This window comes from Leptosomus discolor, chromosome 6, assembly GCF_034619465.1.
Source record: "Leptosomus discolor isolate bLepDis1 chromosome 6, bLepDis1.hap2, whole genome shotgun sequence".
In the NCBI taxonomy this organism is placed as follows: Eukaryota; Metazoa; Chordata; class Aves; order Leptosomiformes; family Leptosomidae; genus Leptosomus; species Leptosomus discolor.
Window position 1 is genome coordinate 60,759,706 of NC_141396.1, and position 13,945 is coordinate 60,773,650.

The window sequence follows — 13,945 nt, forward strand, 5'->3', positions numbered from 1 at the left end:
TATTTGCATTGCAGAAGGGGGCCGCTTTTAGCAGTATATTTATTATTTGCAGGGAGGTATAATGTATAGACGTACATTAATGCTGTTTGTTCAGTGTATCCAAATTTCAGTAGTCATCTAAGACAGCTTTCCCAGGTGCCCTAAGCTGAAATGAACCTGTATTTTGTGGTTTGATTACTCCTTTCTCCCTTCCACCCAAAGAAATCTGTTGCAGTGTTGTTGATAGGACTTAATGGTATTGCAATGTATTTAAAAGCACTCTCTTACGGTTTTGCTACACAAAGAACACTTCTTTGAGATGCAGAGAAGCCCATTATCAGAGATCATCCTTTAGGGATTCTACATCCAGCAAAAATAGCTCTCAGTTTGTGGATTACTATGTGTTTTGATGTTCACGCTTTGCAATACAGAGTTTTATTTAGTAATCCACAATTGTCAGATGGAGCCTTTGCTGTTCCACTGGCCCAAATCAGTGTCAAAGGTCTTTCACAAGGCAGAGTAAGTACAAATAAAAAAAAATAATGACAATTCAGCAGCAATATGCTTATACCCCCCCGGGTTCACTTCCCATTTAGAAATAGTGAATACTTGCAAATTTTGAGCTGGTTTTATGAATTATTCACAACAGAAGAAGGATTCTGAGTTGCATTTGTACAATGAGAAAACACAGATGATAGATGGTTCCACATGTCCAATGAAAAATCAACCATCGCAGCTTGATTTTTGAATACTGATACCAAACTGCTAATGAACAATTTGCAGATCAGGAATTTTTAAGTGAATAATTTTAAACAAATAAATTTGAGAAAATCAGACAAGTGGTTCATCTGCTTCTTTTGGAGCAGCTAATTCGCCCATTCACTCCCTTTTGCAGCTCAGTTGCAGTGATTTGGTTCTCAAAGGACCAAAAAGAAAATGTAAATTGAAGTAAAAAGTGCGCTGGAAAAATGATAGCATGTTAACTCTGCCAATTCAGAGTGGCAGGGTGTGTGAGCAATAGGGTAGGAGAAGAGCATCTGTTAAACCCGCTAAAAATATAGTACCAGGTTCTCATAATCCTCATTGGGAAATGACTCTGAAGAAAAGAATGGGGCAGGCGGAAAAGCTTTATTCATTGAGAACACTAAAGGGCAAGTGATTTTCTAGAGTCAGTCAATAACTAAAACAACTCAAGGGTGGAGCGACTTTTTGGTGAGATCAGGAGCCTGCAAAAACAACATTTAAATCTGGGTTAAGAAAATAAAAATCTCTGGGTCAGTAAGAAGGCTTTGGGGTGCATTTTCTGCAGATAAGCATTGCCCCAGGACCCTGTGGTCCCCTTTCCCCCATAGCACTGTTTTATGCTGTATGTGCTCTGGATGCATGGTGGGGAGCTGAAGCCCCTTTCACCAGCCCACCTGTGGCTGCCTCTACATTGCCATTATACTCACAAACCACACCATTAAAAGGCAAACATGTAGCTAAATTTTGGGGATATATATTGACTTTTCATTCTTGTATAGCTCTTGTCCCTAGGGCTTTTTTTTGCATGAAGGACAGAATTTAGCTAATTTTTTGGTTTACTGTCTTTGGTGTTAATTAGATGTCATGCTACAAAGTACGCATTTCTAACAAGTGTGGAACTCGTTTTGAACTGTTAATGATGCAGCAGAGCTCCAAACTGTTTCAGGTAATTCATTGTGCAAACTGTTGCTCCCGTCAGGAAGACACCTACTTCTAGTTGTGATAATATCCATCCTTCATCCAGCCCTTCTAGTCTTCAGAAGCTCATTAAAACAATAATTCCAATAACAGGTTGCTGGAAGGCCATATAATACTTCACGTGAGTCCTGTTAGTCCCGTTTTACAGATGGAGAAATTAGGGAAGAAAAGCTATGTCACTCAACCTAAACAGCAAGCGCAGTTTTCAGGGTTGGGCTATATCTTAGGAACTGGTGGTTTCCAATTTTGTGGTTCAATAATTAAACCAGGCTTTCCTCTTCTATTGAAACTAATCTGTGAAAAATGAGTGCCTTCCCTTTAAGAGGTTTCCAAGCATGTATGCAAAGAGGAATTTATGACCTACAACTTATGTAAAGAACTTCCTTTTCATAAATCAATTTATTAAAGCTCTGGAGAAGCTTCCATAGGCTCTGATCCAGCAGTACACTCAGACATGTCCATAATTTCAAACAAGTAAATTGTCCCATTGAAGTGCTTTCCTGGACTGGGGCCAAAGAAAGTGCAGTTCTCCCCTGAGTCAAGGTTCAGATGTAAAATGGGGAAAAATAATCTATCAGAAGTTTAATAAGTTACACAGTCATGGCAGAGCTCTGCCAGCCTTCCGCATTAATACCTCAAGCTAATAAGAAATGACCTCGGGGAGATAATTGCCTCCTTATTGATATGCTGTGTTGAAATGTTAAACCTCACCTAGAGGATGCGGTGTTGCTGGCTTTTCCTGAATTTGGCAGATCCCACATCCAGGTAATGTGAAACTTTGGAGGGGACATGCCTGTTACTAGCAACACTCCTGGGGTATGACCTCCCTTTTGTTCAATTACTACTCACTTCTAAGGATTATCCTCGTAGGAGGATTAAGTAAGCACTGTGATATTTCAAGGATTTGGAGTATTTTGTGAGGTTTTGTAATAGTGAAATCACTTTGACAAGAGGACTATTCACACCTTCTTCTGGACTCCTTGACTGGTAAATACTTGGGAGATGGTACTGAACATAGTGTTACGGACCACTGGCAGCCTGACCTGGAAACTACGCCAAGGACAGCTTCTCTAATCTGCTGAAAGACTTGTGTGTTGAGGTCATATGCGGAGCAGTCGGTGGTAACTGGACCTTGTGCTGGGCGGGAGTGTGGAACGAGATGTTAAATGCTAAAAGAAAGAGCGAGATCCTAGGGACAAGAAGGGAATGTGACTTAAATTAGCAGGGTGGAGGGTGACTCCTACACGTAACGACACAAAGCGGTCTTCTCCGCTCTGGCACACCGATTCCTGGGGATGCACGGTTACACAGCAAGACCTCCTTCGAGCTTTGCCTAGGGTTGTTACTCAGAATCAGAGTGACAGTTGTCATTTTGCAAACGGAAAGCTGCCAGACATAACAGCCCATTCTCATGCATTATAAAATCCAACACAAGGAGCCTCATAGCCCCAAAGTGGTACTTACATCTACAATAAGGAAGTCAAGCCAGCACCAGGCATTGGTGAAATATTTCTTGAAACCATAGGCCACCCATTTCAGGAGCATTTCCAAGACAAAGATGTAAGTGAATATTTTGTCAGCATATTCCAGCATGGTTTTTATGTTTTTTCGATCTTCAAGGTAAATATCTTCAAAAGCCTGGAAGTACAAAAGATTGATTAAAAGCTTTTCTGAAGCTGTGTTGGAAAGCATCAGTGCTGCACTGCAAGTCTGCAATATTATTTGACAGGATATCATGTACTGTCTGTGATTTCTGATGTATTTCAATGATACCACCAGAAAGAGTGCACAGGCACAAATAGGACTGACGCTAACCTAATAGAGATCTGTTCAGCTTTCCCTTATAATGGACACAGGCTCTCTCCAGCCTCTGCTGACTGTACTGGCTTTGAGTGTGAGAGCTCAAACACCCTAAATTTGGGAACATGAATCTGGGATGAGGGTGCCACCCCGACCTGCCTGAGGGCATCCTGCCTCAGCTCCTGTCGGCTGTGCCACCGCTGTCGGGGCACCTCAGATGTCTCAGGGCATAGGATGCCTGTCTTTGGGAGGCAAAATACGGCCCTTACATTTGTCAAACACATCTTATTGCTAACGATGACAAATTGGATTATTAACCTGCCTGTGTTATAGAGTACTGGAGTTCCCTGGCTTCTGTTCAGCCACCACATTTCAGGTAGCTACAGCTATCTGCCTCAAGAGATGCTCGTTATTATTCACTTAACAGAGCAATTAAGTTTTAAAGGTCAAGGTATCTATCTACCCATCTCATCTATCTCTCTAACAGATCTTATGCAGGGCGTCATCAAAGGACTTTCAGTATCTGTATCAAATACGAGCAACTTAATAACCCCTTTAAAATATTTAAGCTATAAAACAACATGCCTACTAAAATAAAACAAATAAAGTTGTCTCATAATTTAGCTTTCACTTTATAACGTACGTACACAAATAAAATGCAGAATCCTAGTGTCAGGGTTACGTATATGTGTCCCGTTTTGAGGCTTCCAAGTCGAGCAGCAGTTACGGTCTGCTTCCCCAGCTACTCTAGTGACTGTTATTACACAAGCTGCTCCCGTGTCCCTGTAACCTGGATAACCCAAGCTTTGATATATCACTCTCATCCCATTGTGTGACCCAAAGCACTTGGCAGCAAGAAACAACATTGTTTGAGAGGATCTGTGCTAATCATCTTAATTATCTGCATTTGCATATTTCAAGATCTGTAGCTACTTTCTGAGGAACTTCAAAAAGTTAGCAAACACCCAGTGCCTGGAGATACATGAAGTGTGTTACTTGTCACTCAAGCAGTCACACTGCTCTTTTGCCTGCCAGGGAACAGGAATTGAACTGACAAGAAAGCTTTGGCAGCCTGTGCCAAAGCTTGTCCATTTGTCCCCACACTTTGGGGTGATGTTTTCACTGCAACTCTGTCTCCTATCTTGCCTGCAAAAATGATATTTCAAGGGTGTGAAAGAGCTGTTGGAGAAAGCCACAGAAAACAATACACACAGAGACTGGAGTTTATCGCTTCTTGTATGGTCTCACTCACTTTGTCAGATGACTTGCTGTACTTTGCAATTACTGCAAAAATAACAACAAACTATTTAAAGTGATTTCCTCCTCGCCCTCCTTCGCTCTCCTTATTTTCTACTAACTTGTCAAAACTACATTGTGTTTTGTCTACTAAAAGCACACCATGAGTCAGGAAGCAGCTTAATAAGGGATGAAAAATACGCGTCCTGAATGCCTCAGGTGCACCGCACTTCTGCACGAACTATGGATATTACCCAAACGACAAAACTCTGGTACTTTACATTTTTTCATGGTGACAGCAGATGAAATCTTTGTGATGTAAAACGTCATTAAAGGTTATTTCTTCTGCTTTGCTTTGTGTGTTAAAAAAGAATTAATCAAGATACTTGCAGTGTTATCCACAATTACTGTTAAAACACAGGCTTCCTGTTTGGGTGCTTATGGTCTAAGAAGGGGTTTTGGATCTTTTGCAGTAAGCTATAGATATATTCTGATGGTTTAACTACCATACACAAATATATACTGGCTTTTAAACTCCCTTAAGAACTTAACATGTCCCAGGGATGTAGCCAGACAAGCTCAGTTTTTGGAAGAGTTCACCCCAGAATAACAGAAGAAAAAAGTTGTGTGTTGCCTCCAACATATCCAGTCTAAATACTGAAGCACAGTGCTGATATGTGAGAAAATGCAGCATAATTTGCCCTTAAACAGAATTGCAATGGCTAAATTGAAAATCACAAAAAGTAAATGAATGGATGCGATGAAAATTAAATGAGATTTATATTGCAGTGTTCAGTATCTGAGGCACTTTTAATTACATATGTAAGGAAGTGTATTCATCTAAAGTGTATTATAGCAAGCGACATGCCCCCTTTAAAATGTGTTAAAAAATTAACATGCTGATTCTCAAGCTGGTGCAAAAACTGTCAGACTCTATTGATTTCAGCAAAGCTATGACAATTTTCAGCAGCCTACTGTTTACACAAGCTTTTCAGCCTCTAACTTTTCATAATAAAATAAAATAAAATAAAATCCCTTGGGTGAAATTTCAGCCTATCCCTGGTGGACCTGGAGATTAGTCCATTCCTTTCCTTTTTGCATCAACATTTATGTGTTTCTACCTTCTTGTCTCCCTGTAGAGACTTTTGTTAAATGACATAAACCCAGTACTTCTGTGTTTTCCTCTTTTTTTAGGCCACTGATAATTTGTGTTGCTCTCCTCTGGAGTTTCTTCAATTAGCCCATGTCTTTCCCAAAGTGCAATGCCCAGAGCTGAAGCCAGTGCTCCAGCTGAGGCCTCCTTGATGCCAACTGGTGTGGAAGAACATGCTTATTTATATAGCCCAGTGGGGTGTTCCGCTTTCGTGCGGTGCTGTGATGTAGTTTACTCTATCATGTTTGTTGCCTGTTCTCTCTCCAGCTCTTTTTAGTAAATCTGCTACCTTACCAGTCATCCTGCACCATGGATTTCTGCCTGTGATTATTCCTGATGAGGTGAAACAGGCACCTTTCTAAGATGATGTTCCTTTTACTATTTAAGGCAGATTCATCTGTTCGGCTGAAGTTAATCCTGACCTCCAGAAACACATGGATAACCTGCCCAAACCTGGCACTGCCTGCAAATTTAGTGGGTGTATTTCTTACTCCATCATGGAGAAGATCAGCGACCACCAGACCAAAGCCTGGAGAAGTCTTGATATACAGCTGTGCTTTACGCCTGGAAAAAACCTGGGAGAAATCCTACCAACTTCATTCCTGACGTGTAAATGAGCAACACAAATGTATGCTGCCATTCCTATGAGGAGTTCAGGGCTGATAGCACAGAGAGGATAATCCCAGTATGCAGGGGATATCAGGATATGCAGCATCTCAGGAGGAGAGGATCCCTTATCAGAGTCCTGGGCAATGACCAACCAGCCTCCATATGTACACAATCATTCGGGTGGAAACAGGAGCTATCTGTGCAGGGAAAGTACAGTGGTTCAAGGTAGGGTGCATTCAAAACATGAGAGGTGCCCACTAGCTCCATGGATACCACTGATTCAGTGCCCCCTGCATCTTTTATGATTTTGCTTTGCTAGTTACAAAATATGATTAAAAAAAAAAAAAAAGGAAAAGAACAAAAGCCATCCCTGGAGCAAAACACAAGCCTCCAGATGGCAGCTACCATGGAGCACTTATGGGATGCTGAGGTAGTAACTCTGGGATACTTCCTCACACAGACTTCCTTAAGGATTTGCTTTTCAAAATGTGCGCACGTCATAATTTTATGTTACAACAGAAGAAAGTTCCCCTCCATATGGTAAAGCGGGTGAAATCAGAAAAGCTGAAGACCTGGTTTAGCCCCAAACATGCTTTGCTTTGAGAAATGATCAGTAAGGGCTTATAAGATCTTAAAGATCTTAGAGACAGCTAACTGGAGAACACCTTCTCTGAGACCCATGTCCACTTTCAAAGAGCTAGAAAATCCTGTTGCATTTACCAGGGCTCCACTGCTCAGCAGGATCATGAATATGATGAAAGTTTCAAACCAGTTGTGTTCGACGATTCTGTAGCAGGTTTTCCTCAGCCTCCACCAAATTTTGCCTGGAAATTTTGTGATGTCCACTGAACAGCATGGGAAGAAGCGCACACAAACTGAAAAGGAGCAAAATGAAAACAAAGCAGTTGTTAAATAAGCCCATTTAATGCTTAAAGCTGCAATAAGGAGCTGCTAAACAAATTTCTTCCAGCAATAAGCTGCTGCATGGAGTCTTTCCTCCCTTGTTTTTCTCACCAGTCTTCTGCTCTGCCTTCCATTTCCCCCTCTGACTCCTCTATTAAAAAACATTCAAAATCACTTAAAACTTGCCCCAGTGATTTCTCCCAGTGATTTTTATGATACAGTATATATCAGCCATGAGTCACCAGTGCCCTAGGTCAATCACATTGTGTTAGCTGAGCTCAGGCAGCACCCCTGATCAGCACTAGTGACTCCAGTAAGGTATTACCGAGAGTTTCCACATCCTTTTGAATGGAGGAAGGATACTTTCTTTGTACTATGATACGACTAGAATTACTGATTAAAAGTGGCAATCTGATGAAAGGGAGATGAGAGGAGGAGGTACTACAGTGCAGATGGGATGAATGTGCTGAAGAGACTCAAACAGCAAATGCAGGAGCAGATTTTGATCTCTCGGACTCTCATAAGCTTAAACAAGGCATTAGAACAACTTTGGAAATATATTTAGGCTGTTAAATCCCCTTTGATGTCAGCAGAAATTTAGATATCCAGTCCACAGCAGGTTCCCCACTGATGCTTCCTGGTACTTTGTGACCTTAGTGACAAATACTGTGTGCTAGTTAAATGCTTGTGTGATAGTTAGATGCTGTGGTTGCAATGGAGACTACACAAGGATTTCTGAGGGGCAAAACCATGGCCATTTTTAGTTTCCTTAGCAACATTAATTCATTATAGCAAAAGGATATTGTCGTTGGTAATAGACAGATCCATCTCTCCCATTTTAAAAAATGCCATATGCATTGCCTTGTGCTGGGTAAGAACCTAAAGTTGTGTGAGAGGACACACTGGTAGCCAGGACTTGTCCTTTTCCAGGCTGGGCATTCAGCATTATGTCAGATAATTTGACTCAAATTTCACAATATTTGCTGATGAGAATGATCCTCAGAAACTACTTTATTTTCAGAAAGAAAGCTTTTTACCCTACATTTAATCCATGTGTTGTATAGAAAGAGACTTAGCTATTGAGCTTTATCAGTCATCATGAGAAAAAAAGAAACCACAGGCCAACTGCTTCCGTAGCTGAAAGGTGGCCAAGGTCACTGACGTGTCTTGAAGCTTACAATAACTGCCCAGAAGTGACAAGGGAGGACATCTCGCTGTGGTGATGTAATGCAATGTTATTGCAAGTAGAAATAATTTTTAGGCAAGGAAGCTCAGGAACGAAAGAAGGTGAGTGCCAAGGTTATGCAGACAGCAGATGCTGCTAATTCAAGGCGGCATAACTGAGGCGCTTGAGCTGCATGTGATACGCAAGGAGATCAAGTGCAACTCCTGGGATGCCAGGATTCCCAAGCAGCTGGAAGTGGGGCTGCATTGGCAGCAGGCTCTGCCAGGAGAAAGAGAGCTGCTAAGTCTACTGTGGTCCTACTGGAATTTTTGGTAAGTTTTTATTATCCCAGATCCCTGCTATGGGGCAGCAGAACTGTAGGATGTTTCATATGTGAACCATTCCCAGAGCTCCCCGTTCCCTCACCTTTCTGAGATTCTGATTAAGTGTAGGCTCTTGGCTGTAGGAAGTTTTGCTGTGGGACTAACAGGACAGTAAAACATTTATGCAAAGGGAACGGGACAGTGATGCAAGCAAATACCTGTTGTCTAAATGCCTGCATCACACAGACCCACACCAGTTCCCAGTTCCCCGCTGTATTCTGGAATTCAGAGAAATTCTGGGAGCAGTTGAAATACACTAAATTAATCAAACTCTTTGAGAATGACATAATGCTAGAAGACATAAATGTAAGATCCAGCTCTCTGCCTCTTTGTAGAACAGGTACCACTCCAGCAAAGGCAAGTTTTATGCTTCTAAGCAATTCAGTCCTAAATACAAAGAATCATGTCAAGGGATAGAAGGATATCATGTTAGTCACTACTTTTTGCAAAACCCGGTACACTGCTTATAGATGGTAATGCATGTATTTGGGTATATTTTAGGAAGTAGGTACCTGGAACAGACTTCAGGCACAAAATACTCATGGCACCAGGATCCCCGAGTGCCATGAGTAACACACTCACATGGCAGCTCTTCTTAGAGATGACCATGAAGTATAATCCCACCAACATGATATGACAGAGAGGTCTATTAGTTACATCTCTTAGCAGTGCTGCCAGAAAACTCTTACACTGCTTCTCACCCCACAAACTGTATGGTCATTACAATCTTTCATATGTCTGGTCCACACTCTGTGCTGTTATGCAGGTACACTGGCCACCTCATTGTCAACTCAGCTGTGGATCAGGGAGAACAAAGACTTGGGCTCAGATCCCTGGTTCATCAAATGAACAGCCTAATGAGCAGGTTGTACACTACGTAAGTATGGATTACTCACTTCAAGCAGAAATCTCCCTTTGTACTGGAAGTAACCACAGCTTCTAGCAGAACAAACTTTACACAAGCCTACCTTGCTCCCATAAACAGTTTCAATTTGGAAAAAAACCCAGCTTTTTTCCAAATTAAAACATTTGTCCGGAAATTTTCCCCTCTTTTCTCCTAAGTTAGTCTCCTAGATGAATGCCTAGGCGCAGCTAGTAACAGGCATGACATGCTCTGTCATGCTCTTACAGAGTAGAAATGCTCTGTAAGTACCATTGGAAAAGGTTAGGATCTTCCAGGAAGTGGTTTTCCCCGCTGTAAGACAGCTGGATGAATCATTCCCTGGAGGAGTCTGCCTCTGTCTTTCTACTACACAGGGAGCCTACATGATTACCTGAGCACAGGCGCAGCTAAAATTAGGGGATCACCTTCAAATTAAATACTAATGAGCAGGGCACTGTGAGTTCATTTGTGATGAAAAATACTTACAAAACGGTAAAAAGAGGCTATTGCTGATTCAGTCAGCTTCCATCTGATAATCTACAGGTACAGAGAGGTATTTTTAATGACAGAAAGCCAGCTAGAACCACTAATCTTTTTTTATGCTCTTTGATGGCTTTCATGCAATTTTCATCTGAAAAAAAAGTCCTAGTTACTGACAGTAATACCTTGAAAAATCCAAAATAGCTTCTCAGATGAGTCAGCCCAAAATCACAGCGCTATTAAATCCCATGCTTTTGATTGGGCCCAATTCAGAAATGTTTAGAGCAGATTCTGATACAATTACTAATGTCAAGTAGCATTTCCGTGAATAATCATGCTGGCTGCAATTCAGACGAAATGCTATATTTAACTATTCATAAATCAAACAGGAAAAAAAAGAAAATGGAAAGAAAAAAAGAAAACTGACCACAAAAGTCTTTTAATGAATTAATAAAGTTCTATTTCCATTTCAAATTTTCTGATTTCCCTCACTGACTGTTATTTCATGCCTGTGCTTTTCTGGACTCTCTCATAATGCTGCTAGCCTACTGTTCTGGTGACCTTGACCCAAGCTTAAATGCTGAATTAGAAGCTTCACATAACCCAACCAAAAAAGTTTACTTGACCTTGATCAGCATTCTAACAGTTGTTGGTTTGTTTTTTGATTTTTTTTTTTCTTTTTTTTTTCATTTCTGTGAAATCAAAATATCAAAAATATTCCAATGTCTCTAAGGCATGACCTGGCAAGGGTCTGAGCAATCATAACTCCAGCTGGCTTCTATAAAAAGGCAGGTGGTCAGCAGAGCCCATCTTCAGGTTTTGAAAGCTACTTTACCCACATGAAGACTATTCATTAACACCTTTTAGCACAGCAAGTGTCAAGGCAGGGATCAACCCTTTGGCATTTCTTATAACTGCATCACTCATACTGCCTTGTCTAGGAGATTTGTGGTATCCCCCTGAAATCGATGCTAGTAGGGATTGGGCTGTGTGGAAGAAGCTGACCACATTGTGATTTAGTCAGGACTTAGTTTTGCCGCTATAATTCATGTTGGGCTACATCTTTTTTGGGAGCAAACTGACTCATTTCCACCATGGCCTTTTGGGTAGTAGGTTGCTGCTCAACAGAAACACGCAACAGCAGAAGTCCCCCCTAACGGGTTGAGTTGTTTGCTGGTAAATCAGTGAAGCTGTACTGAGCTGCGTCAGTGGCCTACTTGTCCAAGAACAATGCCTGTTTTCAATTCACATTTGAATATTACATACCATTTCTCATGAAACAGAGACCTATTTACCAAGAAAACTTTCCAAATGCATCAGTATACCATGATATTATTTACTTGTTGTTTGTTTTCATATCAAGCGAAATGTTCCCTGCAGTCACAGGGGTGCCCTATCGCACAACCACATTCTGCAGATTAAAATGTGTCCTGAATTGCAGTCTCTACTGCAGGTGTAACAGAGAAAGCTCTTACTTAAGCATCTGCCACAATGATAAACAAGTTAGGGAAAAAAAAACCCCACACCAGGAGGAATTTAATTTACAGTGCATTTTGTGTAAATATTCCTTTGGTTCCATATTCACATTTTCTAGCCCTGTGCATTATAATCATGGAGCTGTTAGACCTGATTGCATTACCTTGGTGCACTGGGAAAAAAAATTCTCTTTGTAAATGTGGGAGCTATAATGCAAAAACTTCCTTCTGCATGCATGAGAGCCAAGCCTATTGATTTCAGGCTTATGAGTAAAGACTTTACAAATCTACTGCTTGCTCACACAAATATAAATATACAATTAATTTACATAAAATTATTAAATATGTTTTGGATAGATTGGGCTGCTGATTCTTTTCAATAAATTGGGAAGACCAATTAATTTCTTCTAAACTGTGATCCAGTAAGTCTGGTATCTTGTGTTCAAACTGCAGTAATTTTGTGACCACCTTCACATAGAACTTCCCGATTATTGGGACACTCGTTTTTAGAACAAAACAATATTCTGCTTAGCTTGAATGCTGGTTATAGCATTGCTTGGTTTGACACAAATAAAATACAGCTCCCTCAGCATAAACTCAAGCAGGCAGCTATTCATAACATGTTTTTAGTATATATATATCTGCCAAGCTGGGTTTCCAATGACTGGTCTGGCTAGCTGTGTATGCTCAAGCAAGAAAGCAAGCCTGGCTGCGGCCTCTTTGTAAGACCCCGGCAGTCTCCCCATGCTGGTGGGAATATGATCTCTGCAGACCCTCCTTATTTAACCCCTTTCTTGTCTTCTGGCCCCACTAACCCATGGGCATGCATGGCTGGGTTTCATACTGTGCAGCTCTAGGGCTAACATGGAAGAGATTCGACACCACTGTCACCAGCATTTGGGTACCTGAGACTCACACAGAGATTTGAGTCTTTTCTTGTGTGCTACAACTGGGTGCTGCCAAGACAACATCTGACATAGCCACAGTCTGCCAGGTGTTTTTACTTTTCCAAGGGCTTTGCAAGAGTACATTTCTTCTTTATCTGCTGCTACTCCCAAAACACATCCTGTCAGAGGTCGCCACAAATAATGGTGTGATGCCTTGAAGCAGAGGCAGTGGGCAGTCTGGTTTACCACCAATGTCAACTCTGCTTTGGGCAAGGGGGTGGACGAGTTGAAATCTAGAGGTCCTGTCCAACCTGAATTCATTTAATTCTGTCCATGCAATGGAACTGTAAGAGTCTTATGATGTCTGAAAATAGTATGCAACGGCCCTTCCTGATGGGAAACTACACTGTATCTCAGGTATTATGGCTAGAGGAAAGAGATACTTTAAAACTTGGGTTTGTTCCATGATTTTTTTCTGGCATAACAATTAACACATTTTGTTGCGCTTAGTTTTAGCTTCTAAACATCATCTGGTGGTAGTCCCTGTAGCTCAGTTTAGATTTGTTCAATTTAATGGTCTGTTTATCTTCTTCACTTTTTTATTTCTAAACAGCCGCTAGACGTGGTTGGGGAGGGCATGACGCAGATCCCGCCATTAATCAGAGCAACTTCACTTTAGTGCATGGCATTTTCCAGCTGCGATAATTGCTCCTGCACGGTCACATGAAAACTGGTTTTGAGCGTCCTCGGTGTCACGAGTTGCGATCAACTACGCGTTGAGCAAGGTACCTCATTCTTGCACGACCATCTGACAATATTCCTTTGAAACCTTTGCCAGCGGGCTGTGGCCGGGGAATTACGCTTAAGGACTTGGTGGAAACTTTCTCCTATTAGGGTCTGGGAGAGAGGAGCGTGCTGGGGCCAGGGGGCTCTCTTTGGATGACCTTCTGTGAGACATGGAAGATAATGTCCAAACAGATAGCAATTTTTGATGCAGCGAACACATACCAATGGAGGTAACAGGACTGGAGTGTTGCAAGGCATCTGGAGGAAAAAGTACCCAAATAGCTGGCATTGCCTAGATGTTGCTTTCCCATCAACAGGCAACAAGAATGATCTCTTCATTTCTATCAGGTTTTTTCCCAGCAATACTTGCTAGCTGCCAGGGCTGTGACCCTACCTTGGCTTCACATTTCCTGACCCAAGAATATTCCCTGTTGACCCTAATCAAAGCTATTTTGAGATGATAACGAATTAACAAGTCTCCCCA

The 13,945-nt window shown here is 41.4% G+C and overlaps 1 protein-coding gene across 4 annotated transcripts in view; it reads right to left on the bottom strand.

The window, feature by feature from the left end:
• The window catches only part of SCN5A (sodium voltage-gated channel alpha subunit 5), a 172,793-nt gene that overhangs the window by 30,501 nt on the left and 128,347 nt on the right, over window positions 1-13,945 (bottom strand). For all 4 annotated transcript variants that reach the window (XM_086466888.1, XM_086466889.1, XM_086466891.1 and 1 more), the window contains 2 exons: window positions 7,220-7,374; window positions 3,166-3,339 (listed from right to left, as the gene is read on the bottom strand). In XM_086466888.1, coding sequence (XP_086323014.1) covers window positions 3,166-3,339; window positions 7,220-7,374 — 329 coding nt within the window. The remainder of the gene's footprint in view (window positions 1-3,165; window positions 3,340-7,219; window positions 7,375-13,945) is intronic.